The sequence below is a fragment of the Phalaenopsis equestris genome, unplaced genomic scaffold (assembly GCF_001263595.1).
Source record: "Phalaenopsis equestris unplaced genomic scaffold, ASM126359v1 Scaffold000402, whole genome shotgun sequence".
Lineage (NCBI taxonomy): Eukaryota > Viridiplantae > Streptophyta > Magnoliopsida > Asparagales > Orchidaceae > Phalaenopsis > Phalaenopsis equestris.
The window spans coordinates 1,599,885-1,619,018 of record NW_018164844.1 but is presented as its reverse complement, the minus strand read 5'-3'; the positions used below and the strand labels follow the sequence as shown (position 1 = coordinate 1,619,018).

At 33.4% G+C, this 19,134-nt stretch overlaps 2 protein-coding genes across 8 annotated transcripts in view; one reads left to right on the top strand and one right to left on the bottom strand.

Annotated features, from left to right (window-relative positions):
* On the top strand, nt 1-4,687 carry LOC110026841 (protein HYPER-SENSITIVITY-RELATED 4-like). Its single transcript, XM_020728017.1, is given in 3 exon segments — nt 1-588; nt 590-1,183; nt 4,213-4,687. Coding segments are annotated over 3 exon segments (1,353 nt in total). The 5' UTR covers nt 1-195; the 3' UTR covers nt 4,579-4,687.
* Nucleotides 4,688-5,819: 1,132 nt separating this feature from the next.
* LOC110026840 overlaps nt 5,820-19,134 on the bottom strand; it is a 47,273-nt gene continuing 33,958 nt past the window's right edge. For 6 of the 7 annotated variants that reach the window (XM_020728010.1, XM_020728012.1, XM_020728013.1 and 3 more), the window contains 6 exons: nt 8,394-8,456; nt 8,077-8,160; nt 7,469-7,588; nt 6,827-7,114; nt 6,661-6,701; nt 6,239-6,505 (listed from right to left, as the gene is read on the bottom strand). In XM_020728010.1, coding sequence (XP_020583669.1) covers nt 6,353-6,505; nt 6,661-6,701; nt 6,827-7,114; nt 7,469-7,588; nt 8,077-8,160; nt 8,394-8,456 — 749 coding nt within the window. In that variant the 3' untranslated portion in view covers nt 6,239-6,352. Of the gene's footprint in view, nt 5,968-6,238; nt 6,506-6,660; nt 6,702-6,826; nt 7,115-7,468; nt 7,589-8,076; nt 8,161-8,393; nt 8,457-19,134 lie in introns of those variants that run through there. The other variant, XM_020728011.1, reaches the window with a different exon arrangement.

The window sequence follows — 19,134 nt, the reverse complement described above, 5'->3', positions numbered from 1 at the left end:
TTCAAAGCAATTTCATCCAGAGCGTAGATAATGATCTTCTTCCAGACAAAAAAGTACATGCGAATTAATAATATTATGGTGATATTTCATCACAATACCATCAAATTCATCTTCAACCGCAGCTTCCCAATACCCATATAAGCCACCTAACGCCAAACAGACCATACCCCGTAATTTACAACAGAAATCCCATTAATGGCCAAAATCAACACGATACTCTCCACCGCGGCCTCCCTCGCCGCCTCTGCCGTGCTCCTCCGCACCATACTCAATGAATTCCTCCCCTGCCAAATCAAAGACTTCATCTTGTCCTCCACCTTCACCTTCTTCACCAGATTCTCCTCTGACATCACCATCTTCGTCTACGAAATCCATGGCATGCTGCCAAACGAGATGTACAAGGCCGCCGAGACCTACCTCGGCACCAAGATCTCCCCCAACACACGCAGCCTTCAAGTCGCAATGCAGGAGGACTCCAGCAACCTGGCGGTCACCATGAACCCAGGAGAGATAATCGTGGACTTGTTTCATGGGATTGAATTCAGCTGGAAACTGATTTCTCAAGAGAAAGAGAAGTCTGTTTTCGACCTACACGAACTGCACCATTGAGACCAAATTCTTTGTTCTCAGTTTTCATAAGAAGAACAGGGAGAAGGCTCTCAATGTCTACCTGCCTCACATACTGCAGCAATTCAAAAGCATAAGGCAGGAAGAAAAGCCTATCAAAATCTATACTGGTAACTACGACTATTGGAATCATGGTTTTGGAAGTCCGGCGTGGAATGGAGTGAAACTCAGCCACCCTGCTACGTTTGAAACGCTTGCCATGGATGCTGAGCTGAAGAGGTTCATGAAGGAGGATCTGGAAAGGTTTGTGAGGAGGAAGGATTATTACAGAAGAGTGGGGAAGGCATGGAAGAGAGGATATCTGTTGTATGGACCTCCGGGAACGGGGAAGTCGAGTCTCATTGCTGCCATTGCTAATTTTCTCAGGTTCGATATCTATGACCTTGAGCTGACAGAGCTGCGGTCGAATTCTGCGCTGAAAAGTTTGCTTCTTGCAACATCGAATCGATCAATCATTGTGATCGAGGACATCGATTGCACGATAGATTTGTACAAGAGGAAGGAGAATGTTAATGCTGCAGAATCACTTGGTCGAAATGGATGCCATGATGACAAGGTTCGTATGCCTTTCTTAATTTGATGATCGGCTCTTTAAATGTAAAGCCTTTTTCAGAAAGATAGAGTTTTTTATTCAATTTTCAGTGATTTCCTACATATACAAAATCAATAGTAGCTTTTGTTATGACATATAACTTGTTGTGAAAAGAGACAGAGACGAAATAAAGCGAAAAATAGGAACGAGAAAATTCTAAAACCAGAAACACAGCGAAAACACACATATTTATATGGTTTGACAAATTGTCTACGTTCACGGAGCTTCAGAAGATTTTATTGTTTATAAATTAGGGTAAAGAAAAAATAGGAATAATCGGCATAAATCAGAAGAACACAGAGATTTAGGTTCGGCAATATGCCTACGTCCGCGGGAGCAAAGCGGCAAATTTCACTATTTTATATATAGATAAAACCCACGGATAAAATTACTTACACGCCCTCACTCCCCTCAACTCACTTATCTCCAAGAGACGCACCTCTTCACTCTAAGAGACACATCTCTTCATTCTACCTAACCAATCTCCACCTTGGCGAATATCCAGCCACTTAGGAGAAATACATATACCTAACAAATCTCCACCTTAGCGAATATTCAGCCCCTTATGAGAAATACATCATGGAGTTTCTTATACCGAAGTGGGTTGGGCAACCATGTCATCTAACAATTGCAAACATTCAACAAGTTCAAGCAATGCAAGAACTTGTTGATAGTACCTGGCTTGGTCAACAGATCTACTGCAATTTGATTATATGATTCAACAGAGTAAACCTCACATACAACTGTACTCCTCAACAGTTTATAGATATTACTTGCAGTGATCTTTTCTTTCATCACAGTCAATGCACAGTCAATGCACCTAGTCAATGCACCTTTAACAATTCTGATAGTTTCTCTATCTTCATCTGTCTTAGGAATAAAACTATTTTTGTGTAAAGTGCCCAAAGAAATTAATTTTTTCTTCAAATTTGGAATATGTATTACATTACATAATGTTCTGACAGTGTCATCATATATCTTAATTTTGACTTTGTCAATGTCAGCAATATTGTAAAATCTATCATCAACCAAATAGAATGAACCAGAATCAGATAACATGTATGAAGTAAATCATTATCCGTCAGGTGTTCTATCATCAACCAAATAGACTGAACTAAAATCAGATAACCTGTATGAAGTAAATCATTCTCTGTTAAGTGTTATGTGATAAGAACATTCTGAATCAAGAATCCATGTATCATTCAACTGACTTGTTGTAACTGAAAGTATATGACCATCATTGCAATTTGAATTGTCACTCTGTACCATATTCACAGACTTGGAAGATATATCATGTTTCTCATCAAACTGCTTTTTGAGCCTTGGACAATCTCTCTTCATATCCCGGCTCCTTGCACTTGTAGCAATGAATCGTCTTTCTGTCTTTAGGTTTTGACCTGAAATTTTGCATTCTAGAACTCTCCTTCCTTCCACTATTTTGATTGCCCTTAACATATAAACATTTACCATGAGGGTTTTCCCCTACATTCTGCTTCTGCTGGTTGTGAGTCAACAATGCTGCAGTAAACTCATCAATTTTGATTGTTTTTTTTCTCATATGTAAGAGTAGTCACCAGATGTAGGAGGAAGATAATGAACACAACAGAATCATTGTTCAGTCTTCATCCTCAATACTTACATCAAGCCGTGTCAGATTTGTGATTATTTAATTAAAAAAATTCAAATGCTACACAAGATCAGTGTCTCTCTGAGAATTGATCGCGCCTGTTTACGAAACTGCCTAAGAAATTTATGTTGTATTGCTTGCCTCTGCTCAGTGATCTTTCCTGGTTTGGATGAAACCACCTTGTCGCCAATCGTCCAAAGAATCCTTGGTCCGATCTGTTGCATCACTTAGTCGCGAACCTCCTGTAGCGGAAGAAGCTGCGCCCTCTCCGCGACCTTCCTGCGCCGAATTGTCGCAGAACTGCCGAAGCCCCTTCCCGAACTTTGTCTGGCCTCAACCTGTCGCAAAACCGCCCGAACTCCCAGAAGCCTTAGCCAAAATCCTTCCTGCACCGAAATTTTCTCTGCCCTAGAACCCCGTTTTGATACCAATTATTGAGAAATTAGAGCAAAGAAAAAACAGGAATAATCGACACAAATCAGAAGAACGCAGAGATTTAACGAGGTTCGACAATGTGTCTACGTCCTCGAAAGCAGAGCGGCGAATTTCGCTATTTCAGAGGAGTCCAGTACATACTCATAGGGTTACACATCATATATATAGATAAAAACCACATATAAAATTACTAGCACGCCCTCGCTCTCCCCAACTCACTTATCTCCAAGAGACACACATCTTCAATCCAAGAGACGCATCTTTTCATTCCAAGAGACTCTAAATTATGATATATGAGTCATATCTAACATTTATTGCTTGAGAAATTACGTCCGTCGATCACCTTGACGATTACAAGAAAGGCTCTCTCACTTTTTTTTTCTCTCTTCTCCTTTCTCTCTCTCTACCCGAGATCCACACCGAAGAAGAAGAAGAAGAAAAAAAAAACCATGAAATCTTTTTCCTGTAAAACCAACGCCCAAGAGAGACTACAAGGGGAATTGTAGCATGCATATTTATTAATTTTATCATGTTATTAGACCCATTAATGAATTAATCAAATAATTAATGAAGCCCATTAACTATTTCATTTTCTCTTCTGCAGTAAATTATAGATGTCGGGATTCATGCAATGAAAGCTTTAGAAAATCTAGGGAAGGAATTAACAGCAATTAATTTTGCAATTAATTCCGAATATCGAATCCAATTTGTTGCTAAACAAGAGAAACTATCAATTTGAATGGTAGACCAGTTTTCATATTCGCAATATACCTAGCCTGAATAATTGCTCTTATTTTATTTCTCAATCAAAACAAAAAGACTTCTCAGCTCTCTCAAGTAACAATCAATTACCAAAAAAACTGGACAAAAAAATCCAAACTTTTCAATGCCAAAAAGATCATACCAATCACTAACCGGCTCTTGTTCATAGGTTACACTATCAGGGCTGCTTAACTTCGTTGATGGTCTGTGGTCCACCTGCGGAGATGAGCGAATCATCATCTTCACAACCAACCATAAAGAAAGGCTGGATTCTGCGTTGCTGCGGCCAGGAAGGATGGATATGCACGTACATATGTCCTACTGCTGCCCTTCCGGGTTCAAGACCCTGCTCTTAAACTACCACAATGTGGGTAACCATCCTCTTAAACCAGAGGTTGAGAGGTTGCTTAGTGAGGTTGAAGCCACACCAGCTGAGGTTGCAGAGGAGCTGATGAAGAGTGATGACAGTGATGACGCAATGCGTTGCCTCGTTAAATTCTTAGAAGGGAAGAAGGTAGAAAGCTCAGACCAGTGAAGCAGTCATGGAGAAAAGGGGAGGGCTGGGAGATTGATGAATGGTCCAGCTCCCATTATGCATGCTGATGAAATTGATTATCTTTCTTTTCCCCTTTTTTTTTTTTTTTTTTTTTAATTTATAAAGTTTTGCATTTAATACTTCATTGTATGTGACTATGTGTTACTGTTGAAGTAAATCATGTTCAGATTTCATCACAGGTATTTAAACTCTACTTTTCTTATAATTAGAAATATATTTTACTTAAACTGGATGGCAAATTAGTAGGTAAAATTTGTAATAAAAGATGTTAATGATGTTATTCTAATTTGCTAACTATGGAGCCTTTGGCCCCTGGAGAGACATCTATCTTGACATGGGGTTGACTGAAGTGATTATCAGGCTGGATGTGAGCATGTGTATGTAGATTGGCCATTAGAGCGAGTAAATATTATGTTCATCGTCTGACGTGCTGGCAACAACGTGAATCAAATCATGTCATGCCACATATTCGATTTGCCGGGCATGATATTTTTTGGGGCATTAAGAAATACATGGTTATCTATTTTATACCTTTTTTTTTTGAATGAAACAGAAGTCAATTGAAACACGCTTCATGTGAGAATAGACAAATGGATATGCGCACAAGACGTTGGGCTTGGTAAAGGTGTAGGGATTTTTTTTTAATATGAATTAAATGAGAAAATATTACGAAAGGACTCAAAAGGTGATGAATGCTTATGTAAAATGAATGAAGGCTCTACATAGAAGTATTCGATTTTTTCATTAGTTACAAATTCATTGTTTATTTTTCTACATTTTTTGTTGATTTGTAAGACCTAGCTTTTTTAATTATTTGATTAATTCCATATTTGTTAAATTATATTTACATGCATTATTATTTATTGACGTGGGCTTTAATGAACTAAGTTGGCTAACTTCGAAGCGGCGAACATGAAGTCGAAGCGAGGAAGCCTTTGTTATCAAGAGTAGAAGACTGGCCTTAAAAAAAAACAGTAATATAGTATGAAGAAAATTTCACATACATACCACACAAGTCATAAGCATTTCAATATCCAACACCTAGAATTTGATATTTATATTTATATTCATACCACAATGATGTTACAAATCTATACATTAATGCTCTATTTCACTATTAAGAAATTAATAAGTGGTATTTTTTATGCTGTATTAAATATACAAGTGTTATGCTTGTAAAAATTAAAGTTTAGGGGTTAGTTATAGAAAAATATAAGAGTTGTGTGGCATGATGTAAATGCCCCTAAGAAAGTAGTGGTAAGATACTACTACATAAGAAGAGTTCATAAAATTTTACCTTGATTCTGCTTTCCCCGCAAAACCTTGTCTATTCATAACGAATCTTGTACACAAAATGCTTTAAAAATCCTGCAGTCAATAGTATTTACAGTAGGAGCCGTTGACAATAAAATGTAATTTATTTTATTTATTTTTAACAAAATGGTGCAAAACACGTGTTTTATCTGGCAACTCACATAAGTATGAATGTATAATTAATTCAAATTTTCAAATTCATAATCTACCCTCAAGATTTTGTCAAGATATACTACATTTTTGGGATCGGCAATCAGATTGAATTAAGTGAAAAAAAAAACAAATAAATAAACAAACGAAATTACTTTCTTAATAATTCCTTGTTGCTTATATGAGAATCAGATCTTCCTATGAACAAAAAGAAAAATACCATAAACTTGTAAAAGGATAATTGCAGATTTGTGATTAGGAAAACCTTATGGATTTCACAATTAGATCTTTATAACACAAGATCAAAAGTAGGAAAATCCTCCAGAGAGTTTGGGATCACATGATTCTTTGTGGCATCTGAAGTTGCATGCTCGGTTGATGCAACTACAGCGAGGGACACGGACTCATTTCTTTCACCTGTATGTGAGACTTCAGCATAAAGCTGCACCAAATACAAGTTATAATTGAGAAAACAGAGTTCTTAGAATGTGATGGCCATAATGGATATACAACTAAATGATTAATAGGTGATTTGTCTGCATGCATAACTACAATTGATTAAAATGTTTTATTAAAAAAAAAATTCGCAATTCAAACCTGGTCGGAAGCAGAATAGCTTGATATGCCTGATTTCATTCCTGTCATAAATTATTTCTCAGATGAATCGTGTAAATAAACAGCAAAGCAACATTTTAATAAAACGCAATAAGAAAATACAGCGAAGCAGCAAATTATACAACCTAAAGAAGATAATTCTACTCACCATGCAAACTACTACTTTCATTAGCATCCAATTTGTCCTTCAAAAGACTGCCAGTAGAAGAAGAAATGTGATGTTCTCCATTTAAAGCTCCCAGGGAATTTTGCGGAGGAACAATTTGTTTCACTTCTGGGGAGAATCCAAAATCAGAGGTGGGCTTATCTGGTTTATTAGTTCGACTGGATCCAGGTAGCTTAGGATCACCAGAAACCTCCAAAACCTCAGTTGTTGAGCTGGTGTGTCCTCCAATACTGTTTATGTTGAATTTTGTCGGTGAAATATCAAGTGCAGCTGCGCTGAAAGAAATTATGGATAAACATTTTGAACATATCTATACATAATTACAAATATGCCTCAGCATTTCAGAAACTTCACTAGGGAGTTTTTCTTTCCCAGAAAAAAAAAAATTTTTCTCAAAAGACCACTGTATTTCTCTGGAGACTAGAAAGAAATGCTTGCCACCAAGCCCCATGACAATCAGCATCTAGCACAAGATGGGCGGTTGAAAAAGAAACATTTTGTGAATTTATGGATTTTAAATCATAGCATGCTGACGTCCCATTATTTCAGTGGAAACTGCATTCAACCCTACATGGTAGTGGTTTTGCAAAACAATGTCAGCAGCACATTAAGTGGCGAACATACTCTGCAAATCAAGTTGGCGTCTACTGGAAGATTGCGAGGTACAATCCTGATCCACTAATGGAACTGATAAAACAGTGCTTCCTTGATTTGGCTTCTTAAGAACTGATAATATCTGCCAGGCTAGATAGAAACAAAGATATCTTAAAGGTGAATAGAAAAGGGTGTATTTACATGCATGCCACAAAATTCTTATGTTATTACATATCTCAAACCTAAACATTCATATTTACATACATACCACTCAAATTTTTAGAATTACATCAACAATACCACCACCACTATCTTTTTAAAAGTTGCATATATTTTTTTTACGACACCAAAGTGTTATAAGAGTAAATATCAAACTTTGGGTGTTAGATATGTAAATACATAAGAATTACATGGTATGTATGTAAACTTCTCAAGAAAAAAGATATAAAAAAAATAAAAATATTAGAATCTGCGTTCTTTGAGCTAACAATCAAACAAAACATAACATTTTGACTTATACGAGCATGTATTAATATAATTCTTTTACTGGCTCATTCAAAAGCGATCAGCCATGTATATCAAAATAAAAACAAACCAAGTATAATACAAGATTGATATAAAAAAGACACTAGGAGTACCATCGCGTAACGTTGCAGTGCTAAAATAGCTAAAGCTATCACCTTCGGATTTGCAATCATTTGTGACTTTCTTTAAATGCTCCTCTACATATGTATATATACAAACAAAGAATCATCAAAATATAAAAGGTGAAAAATGAAGGTGCTTAAAATAGTAGCAAAAAAAATTTAAGAAATTTGTACAGCATGCACGAAGAGAGAGAGAGAGAGAGAGAGAGAGAGAGAGAGAGAGAGAGAGAGAGAGAGAGAGAGAGAAGCAAGGCAAGAAAGAAATAAAAAAATTAAATCAAAGACAATCACAATAAATAATGGCTTACTGCTTGGAGCAGCAGATGCCCTAGCATCTGTGGTTCTCAAACGAGAAGTTTCCTTCTTGGGAACTGCACATAAGTTAAATTAACCCTTTTAAATAAAAATAGCATTTTATTATGACATTCCATTACATAAACAGAATAGATACACTTATTGTTGTAGTCGCACAAAAGTGAAAAGTAAAACTTAGTTAACCCTAAATATCAAATCCCATAAATTCAATTCTATATGAAACGTGATTCTATTCTTCTTCTTCTTCTTCTTATTATTATTATAAAAAAATGTTTACTGCAAAGTTACATGATCAAATATATGTTCGGGCGACAGTCCAAACTTGTCTCCCAAACTCTTGTCAGCGCATTGAGCATGCAAGCACATATGCATGATGAATAGTGCATATTTGTCCAATGAAATGCCTAATAAGGTCCAAAAAGCTATAAAATATGCTTGATTAATTTGGTTAAAAAATCTTTTAAATAAGATTTCAAGGCTGGGAGGAATGGAGGATGCCAAAATTATGGAAGAAGATACTTTATTAGAAATTTTAAGAATAAAGGCAATGACCGGTACTATTGTAACCATACAGGAATAAAACTCATGAACATAAAATGAAAAAATAAGAGAAGGAGAGCAAGCACTACTAAGGAAAATCACATCATTATCACATATTTTGATTTTATTTCATGAAGGTCAACTACAAAAGTGATCTTCCTTACAAAATATTTAATGAAAAATAAAAAAAGCAGCAAAAAGATCTTCAAGCAATTTTTACTGAATCTTGAAATATCACTCGGTTACTAAAAGAATTGAATGAGTATCATAAGAATTGATTTAATGAATATTGAATAAAAGTTAAATTTAAAAGGTACATTAACGTTATTAAAAATATATAGATTTTAGAAAAAAGTCAATGAGTTAACAAAATTTTTCACTTATAATAAAGTTACATCAAAGGTAACCATTCAAGCGTATCTTGTTTTATATTAGTCATAAACATGCTTAAAGCATACCTTCTAAATGGAGTACCTAATGTATACATGAATGCTCCAATAATTCACACACAGCTCCCCTGACAGTTTTATAGTTTGTTCACGGTCAAATTTTAAAAGGTAGATCAAATTTTTAAACATTACCTACAGATTTTACTTCTATTTTTATAATCTGATTCAATATTTCTCATAGGCACAAACATCTGTGGTTAATTACATCTTCCAATAATAAGAGAGGACTTTCAATGGAGGCTAGTCATTAGGGTGTTTATTATTTAGTATATAATAGCACAAATTCACTTTTATATTAAGAAAATTTATCATATTAAGCTTAGTGGGGATGGTGGAGATAAAACAATAAACCCAATTAAGATCATATGGGTCCATCATCTCAGATTACATGAACTCTATTTACCTAGTCAATGAAGGTAGTCGACCCAACCTTACTTAAAATTAATAGATTGCATCGTCAAAAAGAACCATGTAGACCTATGACGGATTTTTTTTCTAAGGGAACAATTTAAAGTCAGCTTAGTTCTTTGGTTTATATCAAGTGCACCATATGATTCACAATTAAAAAGAGTTGAGCTATTAACTGACATCCAATCTCCGATCATTATCACAATATAATAATGCCATTCATGGACAAACAATCCAATCAAAGAATCCTAATTGTAGTCGCTATTTTTATGTTTTGTCATTTAGGGATAAAATTGTCACGACTCGGCCTGGAACTTGGAATTAACAAAAACAGAAATAGAGAGTTGGACGGTAAGAATTAAATTTTCTATATTCATATACTATTTAACAGATGAAAGAGTCACAAATCGAATAAAATTAAAATAGTATATTTTATTTTACCTCATTGTTGGTTGTTCATGTTTTCTACAAATGTTTTTCCTTATTTCACTCATCTTTTAATCAACTAATTAAACTTAAAAAATTATTTTAAAATAAAAATAGCTAAACGAGTCAGTGAATACTCATACTCATAAACCACAACAATATAAGAAAAAATGAAGCAATATGCATGCTAGTTAAACTGTTTAATAAATATTTGATGTTGTTCAAAGAGTTTTACTATATCATTAGCATATCAATATCATTTCATATATATACAACCGCCACAGAAGCACCATCTAAAAATTGTGTCAATTAAGACACATCAATATCAATATTGATTTTCATATACGTGCATAGATACCTTAGTATTCCTCCACTAGTACCATCAAGGGGTATCTCCATAATCAGTCATGCATATACAAGCATTCAACAAAAACATCTCATTCGTGTATTTATTGCATTCATCGCAGCATACCATATAAAACATACACCAAATCCATAAGAGTAAGTAGCTACAACATTCATAATAAAATGATCGATAATATATATATATATATATATATATATATATATATATATTCAATCAAAATAAAGCGAGTGCAGAACTAGGGCACAATCAATAGATTAGAAGTATAAGTACTCACCTCGATTTCGATTAATTTGTTATTAGCATTGACATCGATTCTTCCAAAATCGAAAGCATATAACATGGTTTAAAATTTAATTACTCTATTATTTTAATAAATTATTAGTTTTTTATTATTTAAATGTTAATTTTTCTTTATATAATCACGCTTAATTATTATTATTATTATTATTATTAATTATAATTATTGTTGTTATTATTATTATTATTATTATTATTATTTATGCTTTAACATTATATAAACTTACCTCGATTGATCCCCCGCCTTTTCTTCTTCGAGCACGAGGTTCCTTCCTAAGCTCAGCTCGGTTCAAATGCTTTGGCTTCTCCTCTCGCACAACTTCTCATCATTTTCGACGCTCGGCTAGGGCACAATCTATGTCTAATGCATGCAAGGAAGCTCCTCCTTCCTCTTCGACCCAACTCAGCTCAAAATAGTAGCACGATCCCTTGCTCCAAAGCTCAGCTTCGGCTCTCTCACACGAGCTTTCTTCCTCCCGCTTCCTCTTCCTCTGCACAGTATTGATGCTGCCTCCTCCGCTCGACAGAGACACTGCCTTTGCCCTAACCCTTATGTTCTCCTCCTCTCCTTCGCACGCCGCTCAACTCCCAGGTAAGTCGGTCTATGATTTATATAGGTGAAACCACCTTTTTGACTTTCGACCGCCTTGCTTCCTCCCCCTCTTTCGGCCGCCCAATCATGTACAATGTCTTCTTCGCTTCTTCGTTTCCTCTTCCATCTGTTCATTTCTTCTTCCCCAATTTTTTGTTTGCTCTCCCCTCATGTAACTGAAACGGGACAGTTACAAAAATCTCATGGTCAAAGGACACATACCGCGTCCTTATTGGTGAGAAAACCTTTGAGAGTGATCATAAAAGTATGTTTGATATATATTTCTCAAATGTAAATATAAATAGTTGATATTTTGGTTTTCTTGTGTTGATTGTTCCTAAGGTGTCAATTATAAAATAGCTAACACCTAAATTTTAGATTTATTATTCAAAATGGTACTCTAAGTAACTCTTCAATTTATCAGAGATGATGTTATAGATAGCAATTATAAATGTTTCGAGTAACTTGTACATAATTATAAATGTTTTCATAAACTTTTTTTGGACTTCGTAAACCAAAATTGTAGATATATTCCACATCATCTTAATAATGCACTCAATGAATGATTCTCAATATCTATATTCTTAAAGGTCATTATTTAGGAAATAACATCAATAAGGCTTCTACTTATGATCATAACCTCAAACTTGTCATCAATGAGAAATTTAACAAAACTTGATCTAATAGTCAAAACAAACTCTGATTCTAATTTTTAATCCATATCTCCAATCTTATACACAATTAAGTAACTTTAACTTGATGTTGAAATATCATATGATATAGATATGATTTTATCTTGATTAATTGTTAAATAAATTCTTAAATTTTGCAATGATATTTATGATTACAAAATTTATTTTTATGCATGTTGCCACAGATGAATATAATAAATCTTGTTCTTATAAATCATATTTTATTATAAAACCACTATTGACCTTATTGAATATAGAATGTCAAACACTTGCATATAATATATATAGAATATATATACTTAATTTCAATGAATATGTATCAATATATTCTTTTGTAGATTTAGAAAGTTAGGTCAAAAGATCCATAAGAGTAACAACTATATTGGGAATTATTAGATTGTGTCATGACCCGATTAGAGAGTTGAAATTAACCAAGGTTGAAACAGATGATCGAACAGTGATAATCATGTCTTTTCTATTATTCATTTCCTATCATTAACGGTTTATATAAAATAAAATGAACGGGACTTAAGAAAAACAAATCAAAGTAATACAATTAAATTTTTACCTTAGCTCTGGTTGTTTACATCTTCTATATACAAATTCTTCTTCTATTGTTCATTTTTTAATCAAATGATTAAACATATAATATTAGTTTAAAACAATTGTGAGATAAAAATTCAATAAAGACTTATACTCCTAAACCATAATACAAAACAAAAAGGAAAAGATATGCATGCTAGTCAAAATACTATAAAATCAATATAAAAGCATTGGACAGTTTATTTTTTTCAGATATGATCGTTCACGTTAGTTTATAACATTCAATGTGTTTTAGTAAAGCAATAACATGTCTATATCATTTTATATATATATAATCGTCACAGGAACACAGTCTTAAATTGTACCAATGAAAATACATCAATATCAATACTTTTACATTTACATGCACGGGTACCCTAGCCTAAAGAGGTGGATTTCATAATAGTCAAACATACATATACAATCAGTCTATGAAGTTCGTAACATTCATATATTTTTTCATTCAAATCTACCTTTAAATAATGCATAACATTAATATTTCTAAAATATATATATTTATCACAATGATATGATCAAAATCTAAAAGAACATATAAATCACAGTAAAATACTACAATCAAATTTCAGTAACAATCAATGCATTTGAATTAAAAGAAACAAAAACTACTATAACTTAAAAGTAAGAGTAATAACATTGATTTCACAAAAATTAAATTATATTAACTCATTATGGTAAAAAATATTTACTTATTTATTTACATTAATCTATTTAACAATTGATATTACATTATTTAAACATTAAATTTTCATATAAGTTTCAAGTATTTTTATATATATATATATATATATATATAAAAATACTTGAAACTTACTCAACACAATTAACACTTAATATATTTTCAATTAAATAATAAATCTAAGAAAATAAACCACACAAAAACCTCGATTTGATTCTTCTCTTGCACACAATTTGCCTCAGCTCAGAAAACAGATTAACCTCGACTTTGTTTATTTTGCTCCAACTCCTCTTGTCCTCTTTGCGCAAGCAAAACTTTCACCGTGCTCACGAGGCCCTCCTCTTTCACACTACTAAACTAGGGTTCAACAACCTCTCTCACCTCTTCTTCCTCCTTCACGCCGAAGCCACATGCAAAGACTTCCTCCCTTAGAACCAGAACACGCCTCCCTCAAACAAGGCCGCACACAACGTCATCCCTCGCCTCAAATTTGCTTGTCCTGATAGATGCTCCTCTTCCGTTGCATCAAAAAAAATCGAGCCTCCCAAGAATGTGAGAATTAGGCACCCTTACTAGAACAAAGACTCACCTTCACTGTTACGTCGGAATCATTTTCTTTCTTCTCGAGTGCACATGTTCAGCCTTCCCTCAGACGTTTTCTCCTTCTTCCACGCCTCTAAATTGAATGCCTCTCTCCGTCTCAAAGATTTCAATGCTAGGATTACACACGAGACTTCTCTACCTTTCTCGCTTTCTTTTTTGCTTCTATTATTTCTTCCTTAATCTCTATTTAAATCGTGCATCTCAACTATTCATTTTTGTTTCCAATATACGAAACACTTAATCCAGTTTTGAACCATTAGAAACCAAGAGTTAGAATCTTCCCCACTTACGAAAATTTCATCCTCAAAATTTAAAACTTCCCAAAAGCCATTTCTCATTGTTGACGCTTGAATTATTTATAAATATCCATGAAGAATCCATATCTCAATCCCTAAGATAAAAAAGTTAATACAATAAATCAAATGTCAAATAGAAAGATAACTAAACTTTCCCGATCATCTGAAATAAGATAACATCACATCTAAAGCAATACAACTAAAACGACACAATCACTGAAACAACAACAAACTACAAACAAGCCTTTGAAACATAATACTCATCAGACCCTATCAGCATCAGCATCAACATCTGCAAGAGTAGGTTATTCATGCTCGCTATAAGTAAGGGGTATAAACTTGTGGTTGAACTGACAATCGTGGTTGACCTTGGGTGGGGGCTAAAGTTGTTGAATCTATCATTCTCTGTCCACTTGCATTCTTCTATGAAGGAACAACACTTGATTTTTGATCTTCCATGGTCTTCAGGCAAAGTGATGAACTTTATGGTCTTCAAGCAAAGTGATGGACAACATCTCATTATATGACCAGGTTGACCTCATCAGTAACATGTGTTGGAGCCATCAAGCATTCACCCTTGTGCTACCTATCACATTTGGCACACAAGACTACGGTACTGTGAGTCACACCACTACTGAATATATCAAAATTGAACTAGGGCTTCTTCACCATAGATTCCTCTGATTCATCCAAATGATCTCCCTACTCAATAATTGTACATATATTTACGCTTCTGAGTGAGCTTCTAATCAATCTCCATTCGTCTAGCCTGCTCTACCAACACTGAATATTCATCGATTCTCAAAGGGATCAATAGTTGTTTGATTGAATTCTTCAAACCAGAAAGAACCTATAACACTTCTCATCTGCGATGGCAATCAGCTGCAATGCATACCTTAACAGTGCAATGAACTCTGTTTTATATTGCATGATTGTTGCTCCACCCTGCACTAACTTAATAAATTTTCTCTGTATTTATCTTTGAGCAGATAAGGGGACAAATCACTATTTAAAAAGCTTCACAAAATCTTCTAGTTGACCATCATGTTAGGTATATCCCCTAGTCTATCCTGACGTGCCCATGCCATCACTTTTTTGTTTCTCCATACAACACAAACGTAGCTAATGATACTCTACTTTCATCAGGGCACGCCATACTTTCTAATATATGTTATATAAACATCAACCAATTCTTTGCTTCAAACGGATCTTCAGTTACTTGAACAAAGGTAGATGCAGCTCTTGAAATATCTTTGAATACTTATCTACAGCAACAATATCACTTCCACAATATTGCAAGATGGACTCCTAACTTAGTTGCCATCGCGGTCATCATCTGGGTTAAGGCATTTATGTTCACAAATATAGTAGGTGGTACTGTCATTTTCTCCCTGACTTCCCACTTCTATAATGTCAGGTGTATCCCTTTACCTAAATGAAGATAATTATTTAATCGAACTTAACTTAAAATTTTCAATTACTATTATTAATTTTTTTTGTATTTATCCTATTATCTCTCTTATCATATTATATTATTAAATCATAAATCTTATGTTCTAAAATCACTTTTCTCGAGGCCCAACCTAAGGCTTAGAAGTAACTAAGGTACGAGCAGACGGTCGGAAGGTGATAATTATGTTTTTATATCATTCATTTCTTATTATTAATCATTTATAATTCAAATTTAATGAAAAAACCACTGAAAAAAGTAAATTAAAGTAATACTATTAAAATTTCATCTTAATTCAGGTTGTTCACATCTTCTACATACATTTCCTTTCATTTTTTAAACAAATGATTAAACCTGTTGTGTTAGTTTAAAACAACAATAAGCTAAAAGGTCGGTGAATACTCATACTACAAAATTATAATAAAATAACAAAAAGGGAACAATATGCACGATAGTCAAAATACTTTGTCAGATATGATCGTCGCGATAGTTCATAACATTTAATGTATTTTACTATATCAGTAACAAATCTATATCATTTTATATATGTACAATGAACATCTAAAATTGTATTAATAAAGGTACATCAATAACAATATTTTTTTCATTTACATGTATAGGTACCTTAGCATTCTCACGCTAATACCAAAAAAATATGAACTTCATCGTAGCTAAACATGCACATACAATCAGTCAATGCAGTTCATATCATTCATATGTTCTTTCATTCAATTTTACATTTAAATAATGTATAACTGACATTAGAATTTTAAAATATATATATCTATCATAATGATATGACCAAATTTCAATAACAATCTTGAATTCATTTTAAAAGAACTAAAAGCAACTATATCTTAAAAGTAAGAGCACTCATCTTAATTTCAATTGATTTGTTCTTAGATTTGTCTTAGACCTCAACTCCTTTAATTTGATGCCTATAATAGACATATGTATTCGTTTAAATAAAATTTAATTATATTAATTCACTGTGGTTAATTAATCTTTACTTGTTTATTTATATTAATCTATTTAAATATTGATGTCAAATTATTCAAGTATTAAAGTTTCACTATTTTACTTCTTTATGTAAATCCTAATTAATTTTATTTTGTTATTCACTATATATAAAAAATTACTTAAAATTTACCTCAGGATGATTAACCCTTAAAATATTTTCAATTAATTAATAAATCTAAAAAAATGAACCACGCAAACCTCATTCGGTTCATCTCCTGCACATAAAATTTGACCCAGCTCGCAGAAACAATTTAACCTCGCTTCTGTTTGCTTCGCCCCAACTTCTCTAATCCTCTTCGCACAAGCAAAACTTCAACCATGCTCGTGAGGCCCTCATCTTTCACATTGTTAGGCTAGGGTTCGACTGCCTCTCTCACCTTTTCTTCCTCCTCATGCCAGAGCCGCACGCAGAGCTTCCTCCCTGCTCTTCATCGGACAGAATCTAAATGCATCTCCCTCGAACAAGGCCGCACGTGACAGCCTCCCTTCCTCACCTCATATCTGTTTGTCCTGCCCGACGCTCCTCTTTTTTCACCTGAACGAAATCAAACCTCCCATATGTGAGAAATAGGGACCTTCACTGAAACGGCAGCTCACCTTCACTGCGACAGTAGCTCACCTTCACTGCAACACAAGCATCATTTTCCTTCTATAGTGCACGTGTTCAGCCTTCCCTTGCTAGACTTCGGCATCGATATGTATCTTATCCTTTCTTCCTCTATGCCTCCAAGTCAAACACCTCCCTCTGCCTTATTAGTTCGCCGCTAGCTTTACACACAAGACTTCTTTTCTTCTTCTCAACCTATCTCGCCCTCTTCTCTGCTTCTCTTATTTCTTCCTCCTTTTGTCTTTATTTAAATTTTGCATCTTGGCGCTTCATTTCTGTCTCCAATGTACGAAACACTTTATTCCACTTTCTTAATCTTTTGAAACTGAGCGTTATAGATTGGTGCATAAGTTCCTGGTTCAATATGTCTTAATAAAAGTAATTAAAAATGTATACAAATAAAAGATGACGTAATACAAAAGATATAAATCATCTTTGGATATACCTAAACATATACACACATTTATATAATAATATTCGTAATGCTATTATATTGTAAATCATGTCTCATTTATTATTAGATGCCCTATACATTACAAGTTATTTTTTAACAACTAAGAGTTAGTTAAATAGCTTCAATGTCAAAATTGTTTATGGTAAAAGTTTTCTTATAACAAATTCAATTAAATTGGTGGGTGCACCATCATTGCAATAACAAACCTTTCAACTATAGTTATAGTCATGACCCAGCCCAAAGCTTGAAATTAACTAAGGCGAGAATGAAGCATTCGATAGTGGAATTAAATTTTCTATAAGTTGATTTCTATCAATAACAGTTTAATATTGAAATATTCATGAAAGAACCGCTAAAGAAAGAAATTTAATTGACCAAATAAAAAGTTACATTTCTAGTCGTTGACCTTGCCTTCTATAAGCATTTTCTCCTCTAGTATACATTTTAATCAAAAACTTAAACCTCAAAAAAAATATTAAAATTGCATAATGAGTTATCTAAAATAACACAGTAGTAATCACACTCTTAAACTACAGTAACCTAAGAAAAAAAATAATATGCATGTCGATATTTCATATTTCACTATAAAAAATCATATAATAATATAATACATGTACCTGTGACATTTATTCAATGGAAATAACTAAAACTTTGATATGCATTAACTTTAACTGTATGTTTCAATGTTTAATCTTTAGCTTTACTTTTACTTCATGATATTAACATCACATATATCTTAAGAACAACATCAAAACATAACATAACATACATCTGGTTGATATCATCCTATCAGCACAGCAATTCATAATATAATTTACACGATTGTCTGAGGTGAAAATGAGTCTAGTAGTCATTGGTTGATGATCTCTTATCAGTTCAGCGGTTAGCGATCTAAACATCATAATTATTAGCGATGGTAGAATAACATCTACACATGCAGGTACATTCCTTGCCCTTGCCTGTACCATAAAAGAGTAAACTTCTCTTAAACATGCACATACAAGCCTTCACAGATATATTACTTTATTCTTAATATCATACATTCATATGAAACAACTTATGAGATAATTTATCTTTATCTACCAATAAAATGCATATTTACTAAATTTATAGGTCATGCAATAAATTGATATATGATGGTCATAAAACCTCTTATTAAAAAAATTATAATGCAACTGTTTAATATGTATATTTTTTCAATCGAACAAAATGAAGAATTTATTATAATCTAAATTTTACTGAACATAGCATAAA